The sequence below is a fragment of the Schistocerca gregaria genome, chromosome 3 (genome assembly GCF_023897955.1).
Source record: "Schistocerca gregaria isolate iqSchGreg1 chromosome 3, iqSchGreg1.2, whole genome shotgun sequence".
In the NCBI taxonomy this organism is placed as follows: domain Eukaryota; kingdom Metazoa; phylum Arthropoda; class Insecta; order Orthoptera; family Acrididae; genus Schistocerca; species Schistocerca gregaria.
Window position 1 is genome coordinate 270,846,855 of NC_064922.1, and position 23,285 is coordinate 270,870,139.

The window sequence follows — 23,285 nt, forward strand, 5'->3', positions numbered from 1 at the left end:
TGGTCGGCGGAAGGTGCACGTGCCCGTCGACCTGGGACCGGACCGCAGCGACGCACGGATGCACGCCAAGACCGTAGGATCCTACGCAGTGGCGTAGGGGACCGCACCGCCACTTCCCAGCAAATTAGGGACACTGTTGCTCCTGGGGTACGGTCCCGCACACCGTTAGGCCGTCTTCCGCTCACGCTCCAACATCGTGCAGCCCACCTCCAGTGGTGTCGCGACAGGCGTGAATGGAGGGACGAATGGAGACGTGTCGTCTTCAGCGATGAGAGTCGCTTCTGCCTTGGTGCCAATTATGGTCGTATGCGTGTTTGGCGCCGTGCAGGTGAGCGCCACAATCAGGACTGCATACGACCGAGGCACACAGGGCCAACACCCGACATCATGGTGTGGGGAGCGATCTCCTACACTGGCCGTACACCTCTGGTGATCGTCGAGGGGACACTGAATAGTGCACGGTACATCCAAACCGTCATCGAACCCATCGTTCTACCATTCCTAGACCGGCAAGGGAACTTGCTGTTCCAACAGGACAATGCACGTCCGCATGTATCCCGTGCCACCCAAAGTGCTCTAGAAGGTGTAAGTCGACTACCCTGGCCAGCAAGATCTCCGGATCTGTCCCCCATTGAGCATGTTTGGGACTGGATGAAGCGTCGTCTCACGCGGTCTGCACGTCCAGCACGAACGCTGGTCCAACTGAGGCGCCAGGTGGAAATGGCATGGCAAGCCGTTCCACAGGACTACATCCAGCATCTCTACGATCGCCTCCATGGGAGAATAGCAGCCTGCATTGCTGCGTAAGATGGATATACACTGTACTAGTGCCGACATTGTGCATGCTCTGTTGCCTATGTCTATGTGCCTGTGGTTCTGTCAGTGTGATCATGTGATGTATCTGACCCCAGGAATGTGTCAATAAAGTTTCCCCTTCCTGGGACAATGAATTCACGGTGTTCTTATTTCAATTTCCAGGAGTGTATATAATTACTGCCAAAAAGAATTCATCAAATACGCCTAAAATATCCGATAATCGAATGTGGAGAACACCGTAGAACAAAATAAAATCAGGAAAACTTGTAAGAACTATGGTTACGGCACAAAAACAGTTTCGAACACGGTCTATACTCTATTCACCGAAACGAATGGCGGCCTGTAAACATGCCAAAGCTAGTGACCACAGCGCTGCCGTAGAGGGGTGAACAACAGAAGGGGCGACTAGGGATAGCAGACAGCACGGGTCAGGCAGTGGCGTCGATGCTGGGCTGTTGTTTATTCTTCGTGTTTTACCATCCCTGTTACCACATATCGAAATCGAGAATATCGCATTAGATTAATCTTGGACCGCTCTATGGAATGGGTACGTGAAATTCCACTTTATTTTTAATTTTTTAATTTTTTTGTGACGGGAAAAAATCAACGCTCTCCGTCCGCAGTGGACTTCGCATGAAAAACTTGTGGGACTATTGGTTTGGGTTGACTCCAGCGATACAATGAAAAAAATGAATTGCAAATATCTGCCGAAACACGAGACAAAATTCGCCTGACGTCTCGTAGGAGACTACTGGACATTAAAACTGATACACCACGAATATGACGTGCTACAGACGCGAAATTTAACCGACAGGAAGAAGATGCTGTGATATGCAAATGATTAGCTTTTCAGAGCATTCACACAAGTTTGGCACCGGTGGCGACACCTACGACGTGCTGACATGAGGAAAGTTTCCAACCTATTTCTCATACATAAACAGCACTTGACCGGCGTTGCCTGGTGAGACGTTGTTGTGATGCGTCGTGTAAGGAGGAGAAATGCGTACCATCACGTTTCCGACTTTGATAAAGGTCGGATTGTAGCCTACCGCGATTGCGGTTTATCGTATCGTGACAGTGCTCCTTGGTCGAGACCCAATTACTGTTAGCAGAATATGGAATCGGTGGGTTACGGAGGTTAACACGGAACGCCATGCTGGATCCCAAAGGCCTCGCATCACTAGCAGTCGAGATGACAGGCATCTTATCCACGTGGCTGCAGCGGATCGTGTAGCCACGTCTCGATCCCTGAGTCAACAGACGGGGACGTTTGCAAGACAATAACCACCTGCACGAACAGTTCGACGACGTTTGCAGCAGCATGGACTATCAACTCGGAGACCATGTCTGCGGTTACCCTTGACGCTGCATCAAAGAGAGGAGCGCCTGCGAGGGTGTACTCAACGACGAACCTGGGTGCACGAATGGCAATTTTTTCGGATGAATCCAGGTTCTGTTTACCGCATCATGATGGTCGCATACGTGTTTGGCGACATCGCGGTGAACGCACATTGGAAGCGTTTATTCGTCATCGCCATACTGGCGTATCACCCGGCGTGATGGTACGGGTTGCCATTGGTTACACGTCTCGGTCACCTCTTGTTTGCACTGACGGCATTGAACAGTGGACGTTATATTTCAGATGTGTTACGACCCGTGGCTCTACCCTACATTCGATCCCTGCGAAACCCTACATTTCAACAGGATAATGCACGACCGCATGTTAAAGGTCCTGTACGGGCCTTTCTGGATACAGAAAATGTTCGACTGCTGCCCTGGCCAGCACATTCTCCAGATCTCTCACCAATTGAAACGTCTGGTCAATGGTGGCCGAGCAATTGGATCGTCACAATACGCCAATCAGTACTTGTGATGAACTGTGGTATCCTGTTGAAACTGCATGGGCAGCTGTACCTGTACAGGCCATCCAAACTGTGTTTGACTCAATGCCCAGGTGTATCAAGTCCGTTATTACGGCCAGAGATGGTTGCTCTGGGTACTGATTTCTCAGGATCTATGCACCCAAATTGAGTGACAATGTAGTCACGTGTCAGTTCTAGTATAATATATTTGTCCAATGAATACCCGTTTATCATCTGCATTTCTTCTTGGAGTAGCAATTTTAATGGCCAGTAGTGTATGTAGTAGACGGTCTGAGTAGCCCTCTTAAATAGTTTGCAGGTGACGTTGTCGTTTATCGTCTAGAACACTCGGAAGATCAATACAAAGTACAAAATGATTTTTGATAAGATACCTGCATGGTGCGAAAAGTGGCAGCTGAGTCTGAGCAAGTGTGAGCTGCTCCACATACGTATTAATAGAAATCTGTTAAATTTCGGTTACACCATCAGTTATGCAAATTGAAAGATTGTCTATTCAGCTAACTACCTACAGATTCCAATTGTGATCACTGTAAATTTCCCTATTAATTGTTGCATGATTGAGGCCTCCACCGATGATTGCAGTATGATTGGGGAACTTTCGTACAAGTGAACTGAGGTTTCCTTTAATGTTTTCGATTACATCTGGAGATGAGTGTAATCTGAACTTCGTTCTATGAACCCTCTACCGGACACTTAAGGGTGAATTGAACACTTAAGCGTGAACTGCAATGTAGTCTTGTAGATGTAGATGTTGAAAAGAATTAAATCGTAGGGAGAAGAAACGAAAACTTTAAAGTACTTTGATGAGATTTGCTAGATACAGCAAAGAACATACAAGACAGACTTTTTATAAGTTTACAAGATGTACACAAATAAAAGTAAAGTAACAGTAATGGAGCGTAAACAACAACTGGCATGCAAAACTTAAGAACGGAAATAAACTTCACGTGATGTGTCTCTGCGAAATAACATAACTCGATGGAACTTGAATCATACATATTAACAACTGCTACATTATACACTGAAGCGCCAAAGAAACTGGTACGTGCATTCGTATTCAAATACAGAGATGTGTAAACAGGAAGAATACGGCGCTGCGGTCTGCAGCGCCTACATAAGACAACAAGTGTCTGGCGCAATTGTTAGATCGGTTACTGCTGCTACAATGGCAGGCTATCAAGATGTGAGTTACAACGTGGTGTTACAGTCCATGGACCCTGCATGTCAGCAGGGGCATGTTCAAGCTGGTGGAGGCTCTGCTACGGTGTGGAGCGTGTGCAGTTGGAGTGATATGAGATCCCTGATACGTCTAGACACGGTCCTGATACGTGACACGTACGTAAGCATCCTGTATGATCAACTGCATCCATTCGTGTCCATTGTGCATTCCGACGGCCTTGAGCAATTACAGCAGGTCAATGTGACACTCCACACGTCCAGAATTGCTACAGAGTGGCTCCACGAACACTACTCTGAGTTTAAACACTTTCGCTGGACACTTAACTCCCCAGATTATTGAGCATATCTGGGATGGCTTGCAACGTGCTGTTCAGAAGAGATCTCCATCCCCTCGTACTCTTACGGATTTAAGGACAGACCGGCAGCCGGCCTCTGTGGCCGAGCGGTTCTAGGCGTTGCAGTCTGGAACCGCGCTGCTGCTGCAGTTGCATGTTCAAATCCTGCCTCGGGCATGGATGTGTGTTACGTCCTTAGGTTAGTTCTGTTTAAGTTGTTCTAAGTCTAGGGGACTGATGACCTCAGATGTTAACTCACATAGTGCTTAGAGCCATTTGAACCATGTGATAGTCCGGCAGAATTCATGGTGTCAGTTCCCTCCAGCACTACTTCATACATTAGTCGAGTCCATACTTAGTCGTGTTGTGGCACTTCTACGTGCTCGCGGGCCCTACACGCTATTAGGCAGGTGTACCAGTTTCTTTGGTTTTCCAGTGTAGCGTAGAAGGTAACCTAAAAAAATATGCAATCAAACGAACAGAAATCACACATCTATTCAAAGACGGTAATTACACTGATGTCAGCGCGATTCATGATGGTTCCTAGGACATTACAAGGGAGTGTGATCACGAGGGAAGGCAACGCATGCTCTGTGACGTGCTCTCGTGCTGGTCACAAGGTTCGTAATGAGTTCTTGTGGTAGCACATTCCGTTTTCTCAGCAGCGCGGTTGGCGTGTTCCCACCTCTCGCAATTTGAGGGTACATTATCCACTAAGGAACATTGTCAAAAATGTTATGGTGGTCCAGGTGCTATGGTGTAGGGGGGGCATATTTTGTGTGGGCGTGCTGACCTCCAAATCTTTGAACATGCTACACTGACCAGTCAACGTTATTGTGACACTGTATTCCATCCCCAGGTCCGTCTCATCTGGGGTGCACTCGGCCCTCGTGTCATTTTTGTACGAAGGAGGATCAGCTCCGTCGTTTGTTAATTTATTTGGTATAAATCTCTATTGCTGCCGATACTATTTCTCTGATTTCAAATAACTGATGATAGTCGAAGTAGAGAGGATATAAAATGTAGACTGGCAATGGCAAGGAAAGCGTTTCTGAAGAATAGAAATTTGTTAACATCGAGTATAGATTTAAGTGTCAGGAAGTCATTTCTGAAAGTATTTGTATGGAGTGTAGCCATGTATGGAAGTGAAACATGGACGATAAATAGTTTGGACATGAAAAGAATAGAAGCTTTCGAAATGTGGTGCTACAGAAGAATGCTGAAGATTAGATGGGTAGATCACATAACTAATGAGGAAGTATTGAATACGATTGGGGAGAAGAGAAGTTTGTGGCACAAGGAGAGGGAACTTTATTTTAATAGGTTATTATAATAAAGTTCCCTCTCCTTCATCCTTAAGTGACCAATGAAGGTAACTAACTTTCTAAAATTATGTCGTAAAGGCATGCGCAGTAAACAGTAACAACAAAATGTAAAGGACAGTCCATAGCTAGAAAGCACCATTAGACCCAGAAGAAGGCGGCTGCAGCCGTGGCCGAAACGTTGGTTTTTTACACTATGACGCGGTACCATACCCAGAAAACTTATATTTCGACTGACTCTGGCCTCGGAAGCCCACGCAATTATATTAACTGAGACGTTGGGTGGTTGCAGCGCTGGCGGAGGCGAAGGACATCGTGCTGTACCTGAAGCCGCTGCAGAAGCACTTCACGGCGCTGGAGGAGACGGACTTCTCGGAGGTGCAGCCGCTGCTCAAGCCGCTGATGCACGTCGTCTGCCTGGTGTGGGCCAACTCCCGCTACTACTGCAACTCCGCCAAGATCATCGTGCTGCTCAAGCAGATCTGCAACCTCCTCATACAGCAGGTACACGACCTGTCCAATTGCTCACCAGTTCCCAGTGGCGACCTCAAGTGCGGGGAAGAGCGGGGTGTTTTCACGTGTAGTAAAATAAAAGGAAGTTTGATAACCCATTATTGCAGTCCTACTTGCGATTTAATACAGTGACAGGCTGAACAGATCTGCAGATACCAGTAACTGACGAAACCGGTAATCAACTGCATTACATCGCAATTTCTAATATGTCTTCCCTAAAACGTTTAGTCCACAAATGATTACGGCAGCGTCAGTGAATATACATAAAACATGGGAGACAGAACTAACTGGTAATACCGTATTCGTTTCTTGAAAATAACGTGTGCATTGAGTTAACGTAAAAGTGCCACCGTGGAAAAGTATGCTTCTCAAAATAAAACATTTATGTTGAAACAACCTATTATTTTTTCCCTTTATTGATTTTCGATTCCCCCAGTAGGGGGCGGGCTAGCAACAGCTTAGTACGCCACTCTTCAGCCTACAGAATTGTTAAAACATAAGAAGAAGATAATAAATAATAAAAGCAGGCGATAAAACGGTGACTTAAATTGTAAAATGGCGGAAAATTGCGGAAGTTAAAACATAAAACAAGGGGTTGACGATGCTAATAAAACACACAGGAGGTAAAGTAGTAGACAGACAATAAAAACACCACGGCGACAGTCTTGTTTCTGTTCGCAAGAGATATAAAAAAATCACACCCAGCGACAGTATGATTTCTGTTTGCACCACTTTAGAAAAGATGCACAACACTTAACACTCACTTAAAACACTGCACTAAAAAGTTGGCACGAAGATGAGACACCACAGCTAAGGGCAGATGGGGGAGACCTGGACAGATGAGGGGGAAAATGGGGGAGGAGAGGAAAAACGGAGGGAACCGACAGAGGGAGAGACTCATCAGGGGGGTGCAGGGCAGACGCGAGAGGGAGTGGGAAAAGGCAGAGGATGGGAATGCAAAAGGACTTGGGGGAGAGAAGGGAGGCAGAGAGAGGGTAGAGGGGTAAAAAGGATGGAAGGGGGGGAGGGAGCCTGGGAGAAGGACAGAGGAAGTGAGGGGGAGCTGAAGATCAGAGTTGATAGGATAAATGGAGGGGGCATCATCTGGGAGGGGGTGTCGATGGAAGCCACCTTGGGAAAGGAGATGAAGGGTGTAGAGGTGGAGGGTAGGGGGGACACAACGGTGAAGGTGCGGCAGAGGGGGTTGGAGAGGAGGGAGCAGCCAGTGGATGAGGAGGATCAAGGCGGCGGGAAGTGTAGAGGACGCAGCAGATATGTTCGAGGAAAAGGAGCAGATGGGGGAAAGGAATCAGGTCATAACCTATAATTTATATTTTATTTCTTTTTTGGATAACAGATGGCTAAAATAATTAGACGAAAAACGTATGGATAAAAAATGAAATAAAATTCCGTTCCAAAATCTTTGTAATAGCTGTTCTTATCTACAATATGCGAGAAGCATTCAGTAAGTAATGTAACATATTTTTTTCTCGGCAGATTTCGATTGAAAGAATGCTGAATTTGGTGCTGAATATTCTCGCTTCAGTCCCTATAGTTTCATTAAGTTCCGTTAAATGGTGGCGCTGAAAACAGCCTTTAAATGGCGTCTGTGACATAGGTGCGTTCTAAGCGGAGAGCTGTCATTGAGTTTATTTTGGCGGAAAAGCAAAGCATCGCAGATATTCATGTCTGCAGAATGTCTACAGAGACCTGGCGGTGAACAAAGCACGGTGAGTCGTTGAACGAGTAGTCTCTCATCATCGCAACAAGGTCGCGCAAACTTGTCCGATCTCTCGCGTGCCTGATGGCCGCAAACAGATATGAATCTTGCACTGTTGGAACGTGCAGACACTCTCATTAGAGGTGATCGCAGGGTCACAAGCACCTCGCTGCATAACTGGACGTCTCTGCCAGTAGGCCTCACACAAGTCTGTACGCCAGAGAGGAGCTCACAAAAATTCATTGGGCTGGTCTTCCTCTTCCATCCTACAGACTGGATCTCACGCCTTCCTATTCCAACCTGTTCAGCCCAATGAAGGATACACCGCACGGGAAGCAGACATTGGATGATAGGAGGTTATAGATGCACCAAGTCGTTGTCTCTAACATCCACTAGTAGATCGGTTCCATACTGACATCCGGACCTTCCCGGTAAGGTAGTGTGAAGCCATTGCATTGAATGGAGATTATGTTGAAAAAAAGTATTTTGTAGCCAAAAGAGAGGGGAATATTATGGTCTATTGGAATCTTGAATAAAACCAACCTGCTTTCAGAAAAAAAATATGTTGCATTACTTATTGAATGTCCATGTATACAGCATAGAAGCGGAACGTTTGCGATAGAGCGAGCTAGCACAGCAGTTTAGGGACACTGGCGTTGAAGTCCACTTTCCGTCATCCTGGTTCAAGTTTTTCTGGTTTCCCTGGATCACTAGAGGCGAATTCCAAGACAGTTTCTCAAAGAAGGTCACAGCCAACTTTCTTCTCCAATCCTGCTCAGATCAATTTCCGTCTCCATCCGTGAGCAAACTGAATGGTGTCCCAAGATTTTAGTGGCAAAATTATTCAGACGGTCTAGCATACTACACTGAGTAGTTTGAGATAAGGAAGAAATGCACGGAAATGAATATTTGAGGCGGTAATAGGTCTTCAATAAGCAGTGGATATGAGGCATGTATTTGCAAGGATTTCACAAACATAGCTGCCGCATTCTGGATCTACATCTACACTGGTGGGCGGTTTGCGGGTTTAAATCAACTCGGGGTATGACCATGCGGTGCATTGGACCTGCGGTCGTCACATGGTGGCACTGGCACCAGTCCACATACGCAGAGGTGTGTTGGTGCACGTTATAGTACGGTGCAGCGAGTGAGTGTGCAGAGGTTTTCAGACGTGCTAATGGTGACTGTGTGTTGCAAATGGCTCAAAGAACACATATTGATGACGTTATGAGGGGTAGGATACTAGGGCAGACAGGAAACGTGTCCAGGCGCTAATGTACGGGACGTCCACAGTGTACAACACCACAAGAAGACTGATATCTCACCATCAGTGCCTGCAGATGGCCACAGAGTACGGCAGGTAACCGTGCTCGGGACCTTACCGCAGCCACTAGAACAGTTGTCTCCAGACACACAGTCTACAGACGAATGAAATGGCATGGTTTATTCGTCCGGAGACCTGCAAGGTACATTCCACTGACCTCTGGTCACAGGAAAGCCCCTAAAGCCTGATGTCAAGAACACAGTGCATGGTCATTGGTACCGTGGTCCCAGGTTATGTTCACGGACGTGTCCAAGTATAGTCTGAACAGTGATCCTCGCTGGGTTTTCATCTAGCGTGAACCAGATACCAACACCTTAATGTCCTTGAAAGGGACCTGTATGGAGGTCGTGGATTTATGGTGTGGGGTGGGATTATGATTGGTGCACGTATACCCCTACATGTCTTTGATAGAGAAACTGTAACAGGTCAGGTGTATTGGGACGTCATTTTGCACCAGTATGTCCACCTTTTCAGGGGTGTTGCGGGTTCCACGTTCCTGCTGATGGATCGAAACGCACGGCCCCACCGAGCTGCCATCGTGGGGGAGGCGAATGGAGTGACGTCTGCGTTCTCTAGACCTAAACCCCATCGAGCATGTCTGGTGTGCTCTCGGTCGACATATCGCTGCACAACCCCTACGAGAGGCACTGGTGCAAGAATGGGAGGCTCTACCCCAGCAGCTGCTCGACCACCTGATCCAGAGTATGCCAACCCGTTGTGCTGCCTGTGTACGTGTGCATGGTGGTCATAACTCATATTGATGTCGGGGTACATGCGCAGGAAACAGTGGCCTTTTGTAACACATGTGTTTCGAGGCGATTTTCTCAACTTACCACGAATACCGTGGACTTACAGATCTGTGCCGTGTGTGTTCCCTATGTGCCTATGCTATTAGCGCCAGTTTTGGTAGTGCCACGTTGTGTGGCACCACATTCTGCAACTATCCTTAATTTATAAGTGTGAGTGTACATACGACCCCCGCAAGCCAGCGTACGGTGTGTGGTGGACGGTATCCCTGTACCACAACTAGTCGTTTCCTTTGCTGTTCCACTCGCAGACAGAGCAAGGGCGAAACGACCGTCTATATGCCTCCGTATGAGCCCTGATCTCTCGTATCTTATATTCGTGGTCCAGTACAAAATGCATGTTGCCGGCAACAGGATCGCTCTGCAGTCAGCTTCTCTAAACTTTGTCAGCAGTATTCTCCGAGGTGAATTTTTCTTCCCTCCAGGGATTCCCACTTTGGCTTCTGAAGTATATCCGTGACGCCTGCATGCTGATCGAATTTACCGGTAATATATCTACCGGCTCGCCTCTCAATTTCTCCGATGTCTTCTTTCAATCTGACCTGGGGCGGGTCCCAAGTCGAGCAGTTCTCAAGGATAAGCCGCACTAGCATCCTATATGCGGTTTCCTTTACAGATGAACTACACTTTCCTAAAATTCTCCCAATAAACTGAAGTCGACCGTTCATCTTCGCTACCACAGTCGCCACATGCATTTCATACCACTTCGAAACGTTAAGCCCAGATATTTAAATGACGTCACTGTGACAAGCAGGCACTACTAACGGATTTATTTTTCCTACTCCTTCGCATTAATTTACATTTTTTTACATTACGAACCAACTGCCATTCATCACACCAACTAGAAATTTTGACTACGTCATCTTCTATCAACCCACAGTCACTTATTTTCGACACCATCCTGTACACCAAAGAATTGATGTTAATAACGGCATGCTAAAAGAAAGACAATACGCAGTTGTTTGTGCTGTATCCACAGCACAATATGCCTCTGTTTGCAGTTCATGGTAGGTTGTCGAAGATGGGCATTACTTATAGACATTTGCACTGTCCGACACACACACACACACACACACACACACACACAAAAGGACCCAAAGAATGAGGAGAAAATGAAATGAAATTTCTGGAGTTGAGAGGATATGCAGCGTTATTTCAGTTATTACAATGTCGAGTCAAATTTTCCCGTATGACACCACGATGGTCATCTGGGGTAGTGATGAACCACGATTCATCGCTGAACACAGCGTGACACCATTAATCAGCAGTCACAGCACCACTCCCATCGCTGCCGCTCGTGTTGTGGTATTAACGGCACCCTAAGCATGGGATGGTAATTCCCTAGTCTGGCTACTGCTACTCTACAACCAATAGAATGGGATTATATTAAATGTTGCAGAGAGTACGACACTTGTTCTCGGATCGTACGCACATAAGTGAAACGATTGTGATGTGCCTGGTGCGATTCTCCCTTATGATTGTCAGACATGGCCAACTGGAAGCTAGGCGGTGAGTATGCCTTCCCTCACGTTCTCATGCAGTCCAGGGCCACTGTAACATCCGAATGCCGCATAAATCTGGACATTACACGGTTCAAATATCTGGCCAAACAGAGACCCACAATGAGGACCATTTCAAATAGTCAACTGCCGATAACACTGTCTGATACGAATACATGTCATCTTCGTGTCCTTCACAGATCTCACTAAACCTTTGATGTTTTTTTTTTCCTTCATTGGTTTATATCCCCCCCCCCCCCACCTGGGAGGGGAGTTGACAGCAGCTTATTACGCTGGTCTACAGCCGAGAGAAAAATTAAACAAACAATGGAGAGAGCACAAACATTATAAAAAGGCGTTAGAATGGTGACGTTGTTAATAACAGTAAAATGGCGGAAAGTTGCGGAACTTAATATACAAAAATACTGCGTTGACGATGCGGATGAAGACACACAGGAAGGAGACATGCACAATTAAAAAAACGACATTCTGCTTTCTGTTCACACTACTAGTGAAAGTATGGTGACTGCTCGCTACACTGACAGTGGACGCACATCACTGAACACTCACTTAAAACAGCACTGTAGAGGCGACACGGCAGCAGATTAGGGGGGTGAGGGTTTGGAAGGATCCAGACCGACGACAGGGAAAAAAGGGGGAGGAGGGGAAAGAAAAAAATGGGGGAGCCGATGGAGGGAGGGGACAGAGAAAACAATGGGGAGCTGGGCGGACGTGAGAAGGAGTGGGAAAGGCACTGGAGTGGAGAGCAAAAGAATTCAGGGGAGAGAAGGGAGGCAGAGAGATGGAAGGTGGGGAAAAACAGGATTGAAGTGGGGAGGGGGAGAGAGGGAGCCCAGGAAAAAGGCAGAGGAAGGGAGTGGCAGGTGGGGATCACAGTTGATAGGAGGGATAAATGGAGGGAGAGATGGCATCATCCAGGAGGCAGAGTCGACGGAAGCCACCTTGGGAAAGGAGATGAAAGGTGTAGAGGTGAAGAGAGGGGGGACACAACGGTGAAGACGCGGCAGTGGGTGGGAGTTGGAGTGGAGAGGAGCAACCAGGGGACGAGGGGGATCAAGGCGCGGGAGGTATAGACGACGCGGATATGTTCACGGAGTATGAGCAGATGGGGGAAAGGAATCATGTCGTAGAGGATCCACATGGGGAGCAGGTGGCATGTACGGAAGGCTAGGTGGAGTGCATGGCGCTCGAGGATCTGGAGGGACTTATAGAATTGGGGAACGGGGGTGGCAAACCTTTGATGCTGTACACGCCCCTTATATACCCTAGCAGGTCTGGTGACAACACTAACGCACTCTGATGGTATCTGTTCTACCGCCCTCAAATAATTGCAGCATTAGTTATTTACATACCCATCGATAGTGTGTACATGCAGGACGTTACCTTGACATAGTTGTGCATATTTGGGATGACTTTCAACGTCCTGTTCAGAAGAGATCTCCACCCCTCATACTGTTACGGATTTATGGTCAGCTCTGCAGGATTCATGGTGCCAATTCCCTCCAGCACAACTTCAGACATTAGTCGAGTCCATGTCACGTCGTGCTGCGGCACTTCTGCATGCTCGAGGGGACGCTACACGATATCAGAAAGGTGTACCAGTTTCTTTGGCTCTTCAGTGTATGAACAAATGTGCTTAAGTGATAAATGGATGTTTCGTTACGTTTTCTTTCGAATTGTTGTATAATAATTGTTCTGCGTCATATTTATTTCAATCTCTCAAGAAGAAATTCATGAATCAAACATCTGAATTGAAACCGTCATAGAACGGAAACTTTATGTTTTTGGACAAGGGTTCCTATTCAAAATATTATGTTCTCACTCCCCTCTACAAGTTCAAGAAGTTTGTAACGGGAATTTCCGAGCACCCTGTATAGTATAATTACGTAAATGTAGCGCATACTTCGTAACAAAAAATGCACTGCGCCAGCTAAAGACTACTTCAAAAAATCTGAGAACAACTTAGAAAAATGAAACTTGTTAGGCTTATTAAATGCATCTTACATAAGATCATAATAATATTTAACTGTTGTGTCGTTTCTCCAAACACAATAAACACGCTTTCCACTTCTCCGCTATGTTGAAATGCACAAAAAATCCCACACAGATACTAAACAAATAATTTACAAACATTAATATTATTAATATATTGAAAATACACAACTTGCTTCTTATTAGAAGGTTTCGGCGTGAATTAACCGTGGGCTATAGCTCTGTTTCACTCTTCAGTAAAGGCTAGACTTTCAACATAATGAATTTTATTGCCGTTTACCGGAACACTTCATTGTTTTCGACACTGCTTAGCTGCAAACTATTTCCCAATGGAGTTTCTTCATTTACTCGCAATATAGTATACGCGTTCTGGAGCAGAGGTCAGTACCCCAACTATTAGACACTCCACCTGAAAATTCTTTTCTGTTTATATATTAATGAAATCTACATTATTTAGAAGTGTATACTGCTTTCAAAATGAAACAATGAAAATCAGTGTTCCCACCAATCACACCAAAACACTTCAGAAAGGTTTGACACCTAATGATAGCATACTTTCTTTCTTCTAGGCCAAAAAGTACCTCGATCCGGCTTCAATATTCCAGTCTGATGTTGATGAAGCCAAACAGAGGATACAGGAATGTATTGGCACACTCAAGTTCTTTAGGTAAGTTTTCCATAACTGCAATTTAATTTTGAAATTTCTCATGAAAATGCGATTGATTTTCAATTATTTGCGAAATATCAGGAAAGCTGTAATTGGTTACTGCACAGACATACCGCATTTCATACTAAAATATGAGAGGACAGTAACTCACAAAGGAACTGTCCAGTCTGATATGTCGAAACCTGCCCTGAATTTTTTTCATACAGGGAGAATACATCAAAAGAAACAAAATGTCAGAAATTGTAACAGCTAAGTTTGCCAAATTCCCAGCTCTCCAAGAGGTTGAAGAAGCGTACACCTCTGCCGAAGCTGTAGCAACAGTGCATGCGCAACACGGCGGACACATATCCTTGATTGAAAGTACAGCAGTCAACATATAACACATGGCACAACGCCATCGTAATTTGTAAAGCAAATTCCAGTTTCCGTTAATAGTTTGTCTGAGACAGTTGTTCTCAGCTACTATTGGCTCAAATTTTCAATTCACGTAGTAATAATAATAATTAGTAGCTGCGTTTGTGGTATCGCTAAGTGTTAACAATGAAGATAAAATTGGATCAATTTCCTTGTAATTTCTTCAGATACTCGTGTGCTTGTAATAGCATCTATCTTTGTGCAGCTTCCAGAATTTAAAAGTAATGTGGAATCCAGTAAATGCTTTCAACCTTGCAAAGATAAAATATAAAGAACGTGGTATGCAGTCGAAATCACCTACTTCACCGGAAGACCTATATAGGTGTTATCTATTAGTTAATTTCTTGGACATACATTGGAACGATGTCGACATTTCGTTAGATATTTTGGAAACATTAGAGGAAACAGGAAATAATAAACAATTCCACGAACTGTAATTCAAATGATGATTGTCGTTCTAATTAAAGTTCGCCGGCCGCTGTGACCGAGCGGTTCTCGGCGCTTCAGTCCGGAACCGCGCTGCTGCTACGGTCGCAGTTTCGGATCCTGCCTCGGGCATGGATGTGGGTGATCTCCTTAGTTAGGTTTAAGTAGTTCTAAGTCTAGGGGACTGATGACCTCAGATGTTAAGTCCCATACTGATTAGAGCCATTTGAACCATTGGAACCATCTAACTAAAGTTCAGAGCAAACACAGAATATTTTCGGGGCGATAGAAAGTATGACAGTAATAGGTTTCAGAGACGAAGAAAATGCTGCAAATTTTTTGTCGTAATGAAAGAGGAAGAAAAATCTTAAACTCAAGCAATGTGCAAAGCTGGCTTCGTTTCATAGAATCTGAACATAAATTGTATAAATGGAAGGAAGACTTACCCGCAATACGAAATATGTGCCAAAACGAAACTCCCAAAAGCGCGAAAGAAAACATGTTTGAAAGGCTTAGAACTGCTCGTGAGTGTCAATATACCTTACAGAGGGAGATCTGAATTCCACGTGAGATGAACATTACTGATATCCAGGCTTCTTCAGGAAATTATACAGAAAAGGAAGTCACAAAATTACGAAGTTTATTTCAAATAAACGATAGGAGAGAAGTCATTAATAGCCGCGCGGTTAGAGGTGTCATGTCACGGATTGCGTGGCCCTCTCCCGCAGGAGGTTCGACTCCTCCCTCGGATATAGGTGTGTGTGTTGTTCTTAGCGAAAGTTAGTTTAAGTAGTGTGTAAGTATAGAAGCCGATAACCTCATCAATTTGGTCCCTTAGGAATTCACACACATTTGAACATTTTTAAGCCATTAATAGGTAATACTATAGATAAATTCGAACCCGGTGTGAAGACGAAGCTTCTTGTGCATAGCGCACTTTATCGTTCCGAGAAAAGAGAAATCTGGCTACCTTGTTGGCCGAGGCAGGGTTTGGCGAGCTCGAAGACAAACAGTAGAAACAATCACTGTGTGCGGGTTGGTATTATCTTGCTGAAATGTAAGTTCAGGATGGCTTACCACGAAGGGCGACAAAATGGGGCGTAGAATACCGTCGACGTACTGTTGTGCTTCAAGGGTGCCACAGATGACAATCAAATGGATCCTGCTATGAAAAGAAATGACCCTCCAGACTCCTAGCTAGTGGGACGTCTGGCGGGCGACAGTCAGTTTGGTATCCCACTCTTGAACAGGGCGTCTCCAGACGTGTCTCACTGACCGGAGTAATATTGTTTTCAGTAATGAGCACCTCTTCGAACTGAGCCCCGATTACATGTAAAGAGGTGTCTGGAGTCGGTGCAATGACCATGAAACTCACGTGTATTAATGATAGCATCTCACTTCCAAACCCAGCTGCATACTGCATTGATGACATGGTAACATCTGGGTACATATGGTTAACTCCTACGGAAATAATATTTTGTGGAAACATTAATTTTAACTGACACAGCTGTAATTTTCCAAGATGTGCAGAAGTGGACTTTCCCGACTGCCAAATACAGAATGATTTTTCCCACTGTGTACAAACTCTAGGGATTGATCGACGAGAGGATAAGGAACTAAAAAGGTCTAATAAACTCATGTCCGGAAATGCATGATTTCCTTGCTAGAGACCACTTATTCAATCATACATTGTTACAAAGAAGGCCGTCTAATACAGCGTCAAAGGCAGCATGAATACGCTGCCGCACTGTCTCAACATCTGGAATGGAATCTGCATACGCAATATTTTTGACATGGCCCCATAACCAGAAATCGCACGGGTTGAGATCCAGTGAACGAGCTGGCCATGCAACTGGGTCCCCTCATACGATCTATTGACCAGGGAAGACACGACTGAGATGCGTCCGAACGTTAACGGCGAAATGGGCTGGAGCACTATCGTGTAGCAGGCACATAACCTTTCTAATCGTCAATGGCGCTTCTTCCACCACGGGAGGAAAAGTCACCCACAAGAAACGCCGATAGTTCCGGCCTGTTAGGCGACGTGGACGGAAGACTAGTTCCAAAATACGGTCGCCAATCATCCCCGCTCACACATTCCGGCTGCACTGATGCTGATGATTCACTGTCATCATTCCATGGGGGTTCTGCTTACTGTCCACACGATTGTTATGAAAGCTGAACTACCACCCTTAAAGGTGGCCTCATCTGTGAGTTAGATGGATGACTCAGATCCCTGTATCGTGGTTGCCTGGTGAAGAAACCAGTGACAAAACTGCTCTCGATGTGGTAAGTATGTCGCTAGTGAGGGTAGCAACAATTGTTATAGAGCATATTCCGCACGGTCGCCTCGCTTACCCTGTACTGGCGGGCCAATTGCCTGGTACTGACATGGCGCTACTTTGCACAGTGTTAATCATATTTTCCTCCAAGTCTGGTTTCCGAATTTTTGGGGTGCGCCCTTCATGATTTCCTGCTTCTTGAACACCGAGCCTGTCTCAGACAAACCGTGAAACGCAGACATTGAAACCTTTGGTTGATGTCGGCGAGGATAGGTCTCCTGATACAACTTTGCTTTTCGTCACCCGTTGCCATTTAGTACGGAACCACTGTGTACACCGCTGTATCACATCCACTACGAGGTGAGTCAGCCAGAGAAGTGAATCGGACGCAACATTACCAATTACTACGGCACAAGAGGAGCCTAGGGCGTGACGTATGAGGGACAGTGCCACCCTCTAGAAGGAAACCACGCATACTGTAACTGTGTATGACACAGTGTGAATTAGATCGCTGTCTCTGTAACAAATTATGACTGAATAAATGTCCGCCCCTGCTAGCTGAGTGGTCAGCGCGACGGAATGTCATACCTAATGGTCCGGGTTCGATTCTCGACTGGGTTGGAGATTTCCTCCTATTAGGGACTGGGTGTTGCGTTGTCCTTATCAACATCATTTCATCCCCCATCGACACGCAAGTCGCCGACGTGCCGTCAACTCGAAAGACTTGCACCAGGCGAGCGGTCTACCCGACGGGAGGCCCTCCTCACACAGCATTTCACCATTGAATAGATGGTCTCTAGCATGGAAACCATGCAGTTCGTTAGACCTTTTGTGTTCTGTATCCTCGTATCAAGTAATTCCTAGAGTTCGTACACGGTGTAAAAAATCATATATATGGCTATGGAATGAGTATAAGCAGTTGCTTATTTCTAAGAGATGAAATAGGTTTAAAATTATTGCTAACTAAAGTCAAAAACCAAATTTAAAACTAAAAGTAGAAGTACTAACCGATTTCGCATAGCATTGCCAAGTACACTACTGGCCATTAAAATTGCTACACCACGAAGATGACGTGCTACAGACGCGAAATTTAACCGACAGGAAGAAGAGCAGTTGACCGGCGTTGCCTGGTGAAACGTTGTTGTGATGCCTTGTGTAAGGAGGAGAAATGCGTACCATCACGCTTCCAACTTTGATAAAGGTCGGATTATAGTCTATCGCGATTCCGGTTTATCGTATTGCGACATTGCTGCTCGTGTTGGTCGAGATCCTATGACTGTGAGCAGAATATGGAATCAGTGGGTTCAGGAGGGTAATACGGAACGCCGTATCACTAGCAGTCGAAATGACAGGCATCTTATCCGCATGGCTGTAACGGATCGTGCAGCCACGTCTCGATCCCTGAGTCATCAGATAGGGACGTTTGCAAGACAACAACCATCTGCACGAACAGTTCGACGTCATCGCCATACTGGCGTATCACCCGGCGTGATGGTATTGGGTGCCGTTGGTTACACACCTCTTGTTCGCACTGACGGCACTTTGAACAGTAGCCGTTACATTTCAGATGTGTTACGACCCGTGACTCTACCCTTAATTTGATCCCTGCGAAACTCTACATTTCAGCAGGATAATACACGACCGCATGTTGCAGGTCCTTTACGGGTCTTTCTGGACACAGGAAATGTTCGACTGCTGCCCTGGCCAGCGCATTTTCCAGATCTCTCACCAACTGAAAACGTCTGGTCAATGGTGGCCGAGTAACTGGCTCGTCACAATACGCCAGTCACTACTCTTGATGAACTGTGGTATCGTATTGAAGCTGCATGGGCAGCTGTACCTGTACACGCCATCCAAGCTCTGTTTGACTCAATGTCCAGGCGTATCAAGGCCGTTATTACGGCCAGAAGTGGTTGTTCGGGGTACTGATTTCTCAGGATCTATGCACCCAAATTGCGTGAAAATGTAATTACATGTCAGATCAAGTATAATATATTTGTCCAGTGAATACCCGTTTATCATCTGCATTTCTTCTTTGTGTAGCAATTTAAATGGCCAGTAATGTGTTAAGAGTTACTAAGGATATACTACATTGCTAATGTCTTTTCTGCTTGAAGGGAAATATTCGATGATCGCAGAGAGAACTTGGCAGGCTACTTCGAGGACCGCGAACCTACCATGTGGTCCTTCCATCCGAGAATGGTGTTCGAGCGTTTTGACAGCTTCTTGGAGAGAATGCAAACGATATTGGTGAGCTAACTTCGTTTTTCACACTTCTCATTCTATCTTTTTTTAACAAGATATTTGGATGGACAAAATTATGAAGGGAATGTCACAATAGGACAGTAAATGTGTAAAAACGTCGCTGCCTACACTGTTACAAAGTATTCGGACATCCGTATTTAGTGCTAAATTGACCATTAGATGTCACGAGAGGTGCAAACGCCATTATAAAAGGAGGCAAGGAACACTGTGATGTCAGCAGAGAAGCAGTAACAGAAATTCGTCAGTGAGGGGAGTTCATTGTCTTTGAACGTGGACCAATCATTGGATGTCACCTGGATAAGAAATCCATCAGCGACATTTGAACCCTTCTAAAGCTCCAAAGTCGACTGTTTATGATGTGACTGCGAATTGGAAACGGGAAGGAACAACCACAGCTGAAACAAGACAGGACACCTCATGTACTGACGGCCAGGGAAATGAAATCAGCGGAATAAGTCACTCATGAGTTCCAAAGTGCTACCATCAGTCCGTCTAGCACAACGAGTGTGACCAGTGAGTTAAAAGGAATGGGGTCAATCGTCGAGTATGTCCTCAATGCCACATATTTCTGTCGTCAAAAGAGCGACGCCAGTGGAGGATTGCAAGTGAGTGATCTGAAGTGCTGGATCACGCAGTACCCTGTGCAATCCGATGGGAGGTATAGATTTAGCGAATACCTAGAGAACGTTACCTGTCATCAGGTGCAGCGCCAGCAGTGAAATAAACCGAGGTGACAAAAGTCGTGGTCTACCTCCTAGTCTCATTTTGCCCGGTGTACTGCAGCAATTCGACGTGGCATGGACTCAACAAGTCGTTGGAAATCCCCTGCAGAAATACTGAGGCATAGTCGTCAATAATTGCGAAAATGTTGCCGGTGCAGGATTTTGTGCAAGAAATGACATCTCATCTGCATCTGCATCTACGTGATTACTCTGCTATTCACAATAAAGTGCCTGGCAGAGGGTTCAATGAGCCACCTTCAAGCTGTCTCTCTACCGTTCCACTCTCGAACGGGACACGGGAAAAAGGAGAACTTAAAGTTTTCTGTGCGAGCCCTCATTTCTCTTATTTTATCAAGATGATCATTTCTCCCTATGTAGGTGGGTGCCAACAGAATGAATGCGCAATCGGAAGCGAAAACTGGTGATTGAAATTTCATGAGAAGATCCAGTCGCAACAAAAAACTCCTATGTTTTAATGATTCCCACTCCAATTCACGTATCATTTCTGTGACACTGTCTGCCCTATTTCGCGATAATACAAAACGAGCTGCCCTTCTTTGTACTTTTTCGATGTCATCCGTCAGTCCCACCTGATGCGAATCCCACATCACACAGCAGTACTCCAGAATAGGGCGGACAAGCGTAGTGTAAGCAATCTCTTTGGTAGACCTGTTGCACCTTCTAAGTGTTCTGCCAGTGAATCGCAGTGTTTGGTTTGCTCTACCCACAATATTATCTGTGTGATCATTCCAATTTAGGTTATTTGTCATTGTAATCCGTAAGCATTTAGTTAATTTATAGCCTCAGATTTGTGTGACTTGTCGCGTAATCGAAATTTTGCTGATTTCTTTTAGTACTCATGTGAATAACTTCACACGTTTCCTTATTCAAGGTCAATTGCCACTTTTCTCACCATACAGATATATAAATCATTTTGCAAGTCTTTTGATCATACGATGACTTTACAAGACGGTAAATGACAGCATCATCTGCAAACAATCTAAGACGGCTACTCAGATTGTCTTCTATGTCGTTAATATAGATCAGGAACAACAGAGGGCCTATAACACTTTCTTGGGGAACGCTGGATATTACTTCTGTTTTACTCGATGACTTTCCGTCTATTATTACGAACGGTGACCTTTCTGACAGCAAATCACGAATCCAGTCGCACAACTGAGGCGATACTCCGTAGGCACGCAGTTTGGTTAGAAGACGCTTGTGACGAACGGTGTCGAAAGCCTTTTGGAAATCTAAAAGTATGAAATCACTTTGACATCCCGTGTCGATAGCACTTATTGCTTCACGAGTATAAAGAGCTAGTTGTGTTTCACAAGAACGATATTTTCTGAAACCGTGCACACTATGTACCAATAAATCCTTTTCTTAGAGGTACTTCATAATGTTGGAATACAATATACGTTCCAAAACCCTGCTGCAAATCGACTTTAGTGACATAGGCCTGTAATTCAGCGGATTACACCTACTTCCCTTTTTGGGTATTGGTGTGACTTGAGCAGTTTTCCAGTCTTTAGGTTATGTTCCATGAATGTTTGATGGGATTCATGTCGAGCGATCTGAGTGGCCAGACCATTCGCTCGAATTGCCCGGAATGTTCTGAGATGGCACACTGCAATCCATAAAAATTCTAGCGTTGTTTGGGAATATGAAGCCATGCACGGCTGCATATGGTCCCCAAGTAGCCGAACATAACCATTTAGAGTCGATGATCGATTCAGACGGACCAGAGGACCCAGTCCGTTCCATGTAAACACAGCCCACACCGTTATGGAGACACCACCAGCTTGCACAGTGGAACTTAGGTCCATGGCTTCGTGCGGTCTGTGCCACAGTCTAACCTTACCATCTGCTCTGACCAACTGAAATCGGGGCTCATCTGACCAGCCAACGGTTTTCCAGTGGTCTGGGGTCCAACCGATATGGTCACGAGCCCAGGATGGCCTAACGCATCGTTCTTCGTACGTCTCACATTGATTTCTGCTGTTATTTCAGGCAGTGATACTTGTCTGTTAGCACTGACAACTCTACGCAAACACCGGTGCTCTCGTCCATTATGTGTAGGCAGTGCCTGAAATGTGATATTCCCAGCACAGTATTCACAGTGTGTATCACGGAATATTGAATTCTCTAACGATTTCCGAAATGGAATGTCCCATGCGTCTAGCTCCAACTACCATTCTGAGTCTGTTAATTTCAGTCTTGCGGCTACAATCGCGCCGGAAAATTTTTCACACGAATCAGCTGAGTAAAAATGACAGCTCCGCCAATACATTGCCCTTTTATACATTATGTTCACGATACTACCACCGTTTGTCTATGTGCATGTCAGTATCCCATGGCTTTTGTCACCTCAGTGTATATGCGGTAGAGATGTGGTCTCAAACGAGAAAACTTAGGGGTAAGATTAGAACAGTGGAAATGGATTATATGAGAATCCGTTAAAGTAGTGGTTACCTCAATGCAAAGAGGAGTTAGTGTTACAATATGTTGTGTTTGTCTTGGTTGGGGTGTGATCCCCTTCTTACGCATTAAGAAACTACTAAATTCGAAAGAATATTAATACATTATACAACACTGAGTACTGCTTCCAGAGAAGGAACAGTTCACAGACGATGATTGTATCAGCATGATGCTATACTTTGTCATGAAGCGGCAATGTGAGATAATGGTTTGGGGTCAATAACATTCCTGAAATGGACTGGCCTGCCCAGATTCTCGATCTGAACGCAATGGAACATCTTTGGGATGAGTTAGAACCCCGACTTCGCTACAGACCCCAGCATCTAATATCACTACCTTCTCTGGTCTCGCGCCTGAGGAAGATTGGTCTGCCATTTCTCCACAGGCTCACTGAAAGTGATTATTCAAAAACAGTCTTAATCGCAATTATTATTATTATACCGTCAACCGGTTTCAACCCGACGTAGGGGTCATCTTCTGGGCGTTTACACTGTGAAATTATAGATATCCGTCAGAAAGACTCCATTATACAAATTACGTAAATTTAATATATGTTACCCATTGGTCGACTGCTGGTGGTGTCACTCCTGTCTACATAACGGCACGAAACTATGCGAG

General features: G+C 45.3%; 1 protein-coding gene across 1 annotated transcript in view; it reads left to right on the forward strand.

The window, feature by feature from the left end:
* LOC126355394 (dynein beta chain, ciliary) overlaps positions 1–23,285 on the forward strand; it is a 677,699-nt gene that overhangs the window by 44,021 nt on the left and 610,393 nt on the right. Inside the window, exons 6-8 of the mRNA XM_050005692.1 lie at positions 5,828–6,039; positions 13,980–14,077; positions 19,317–19,449. Of these exons, the coding sequence (XP_049861649.1) occupies positions 5,828–6,039; positions 13,980–14,077; positions 19,317–19,449 (443 nt within the window). The remainder of the gene's footprint in view (positions 1–5,827; positions 6,040–13,979; positions 14,078–19,316; positions 19,450–23,285) is intronic.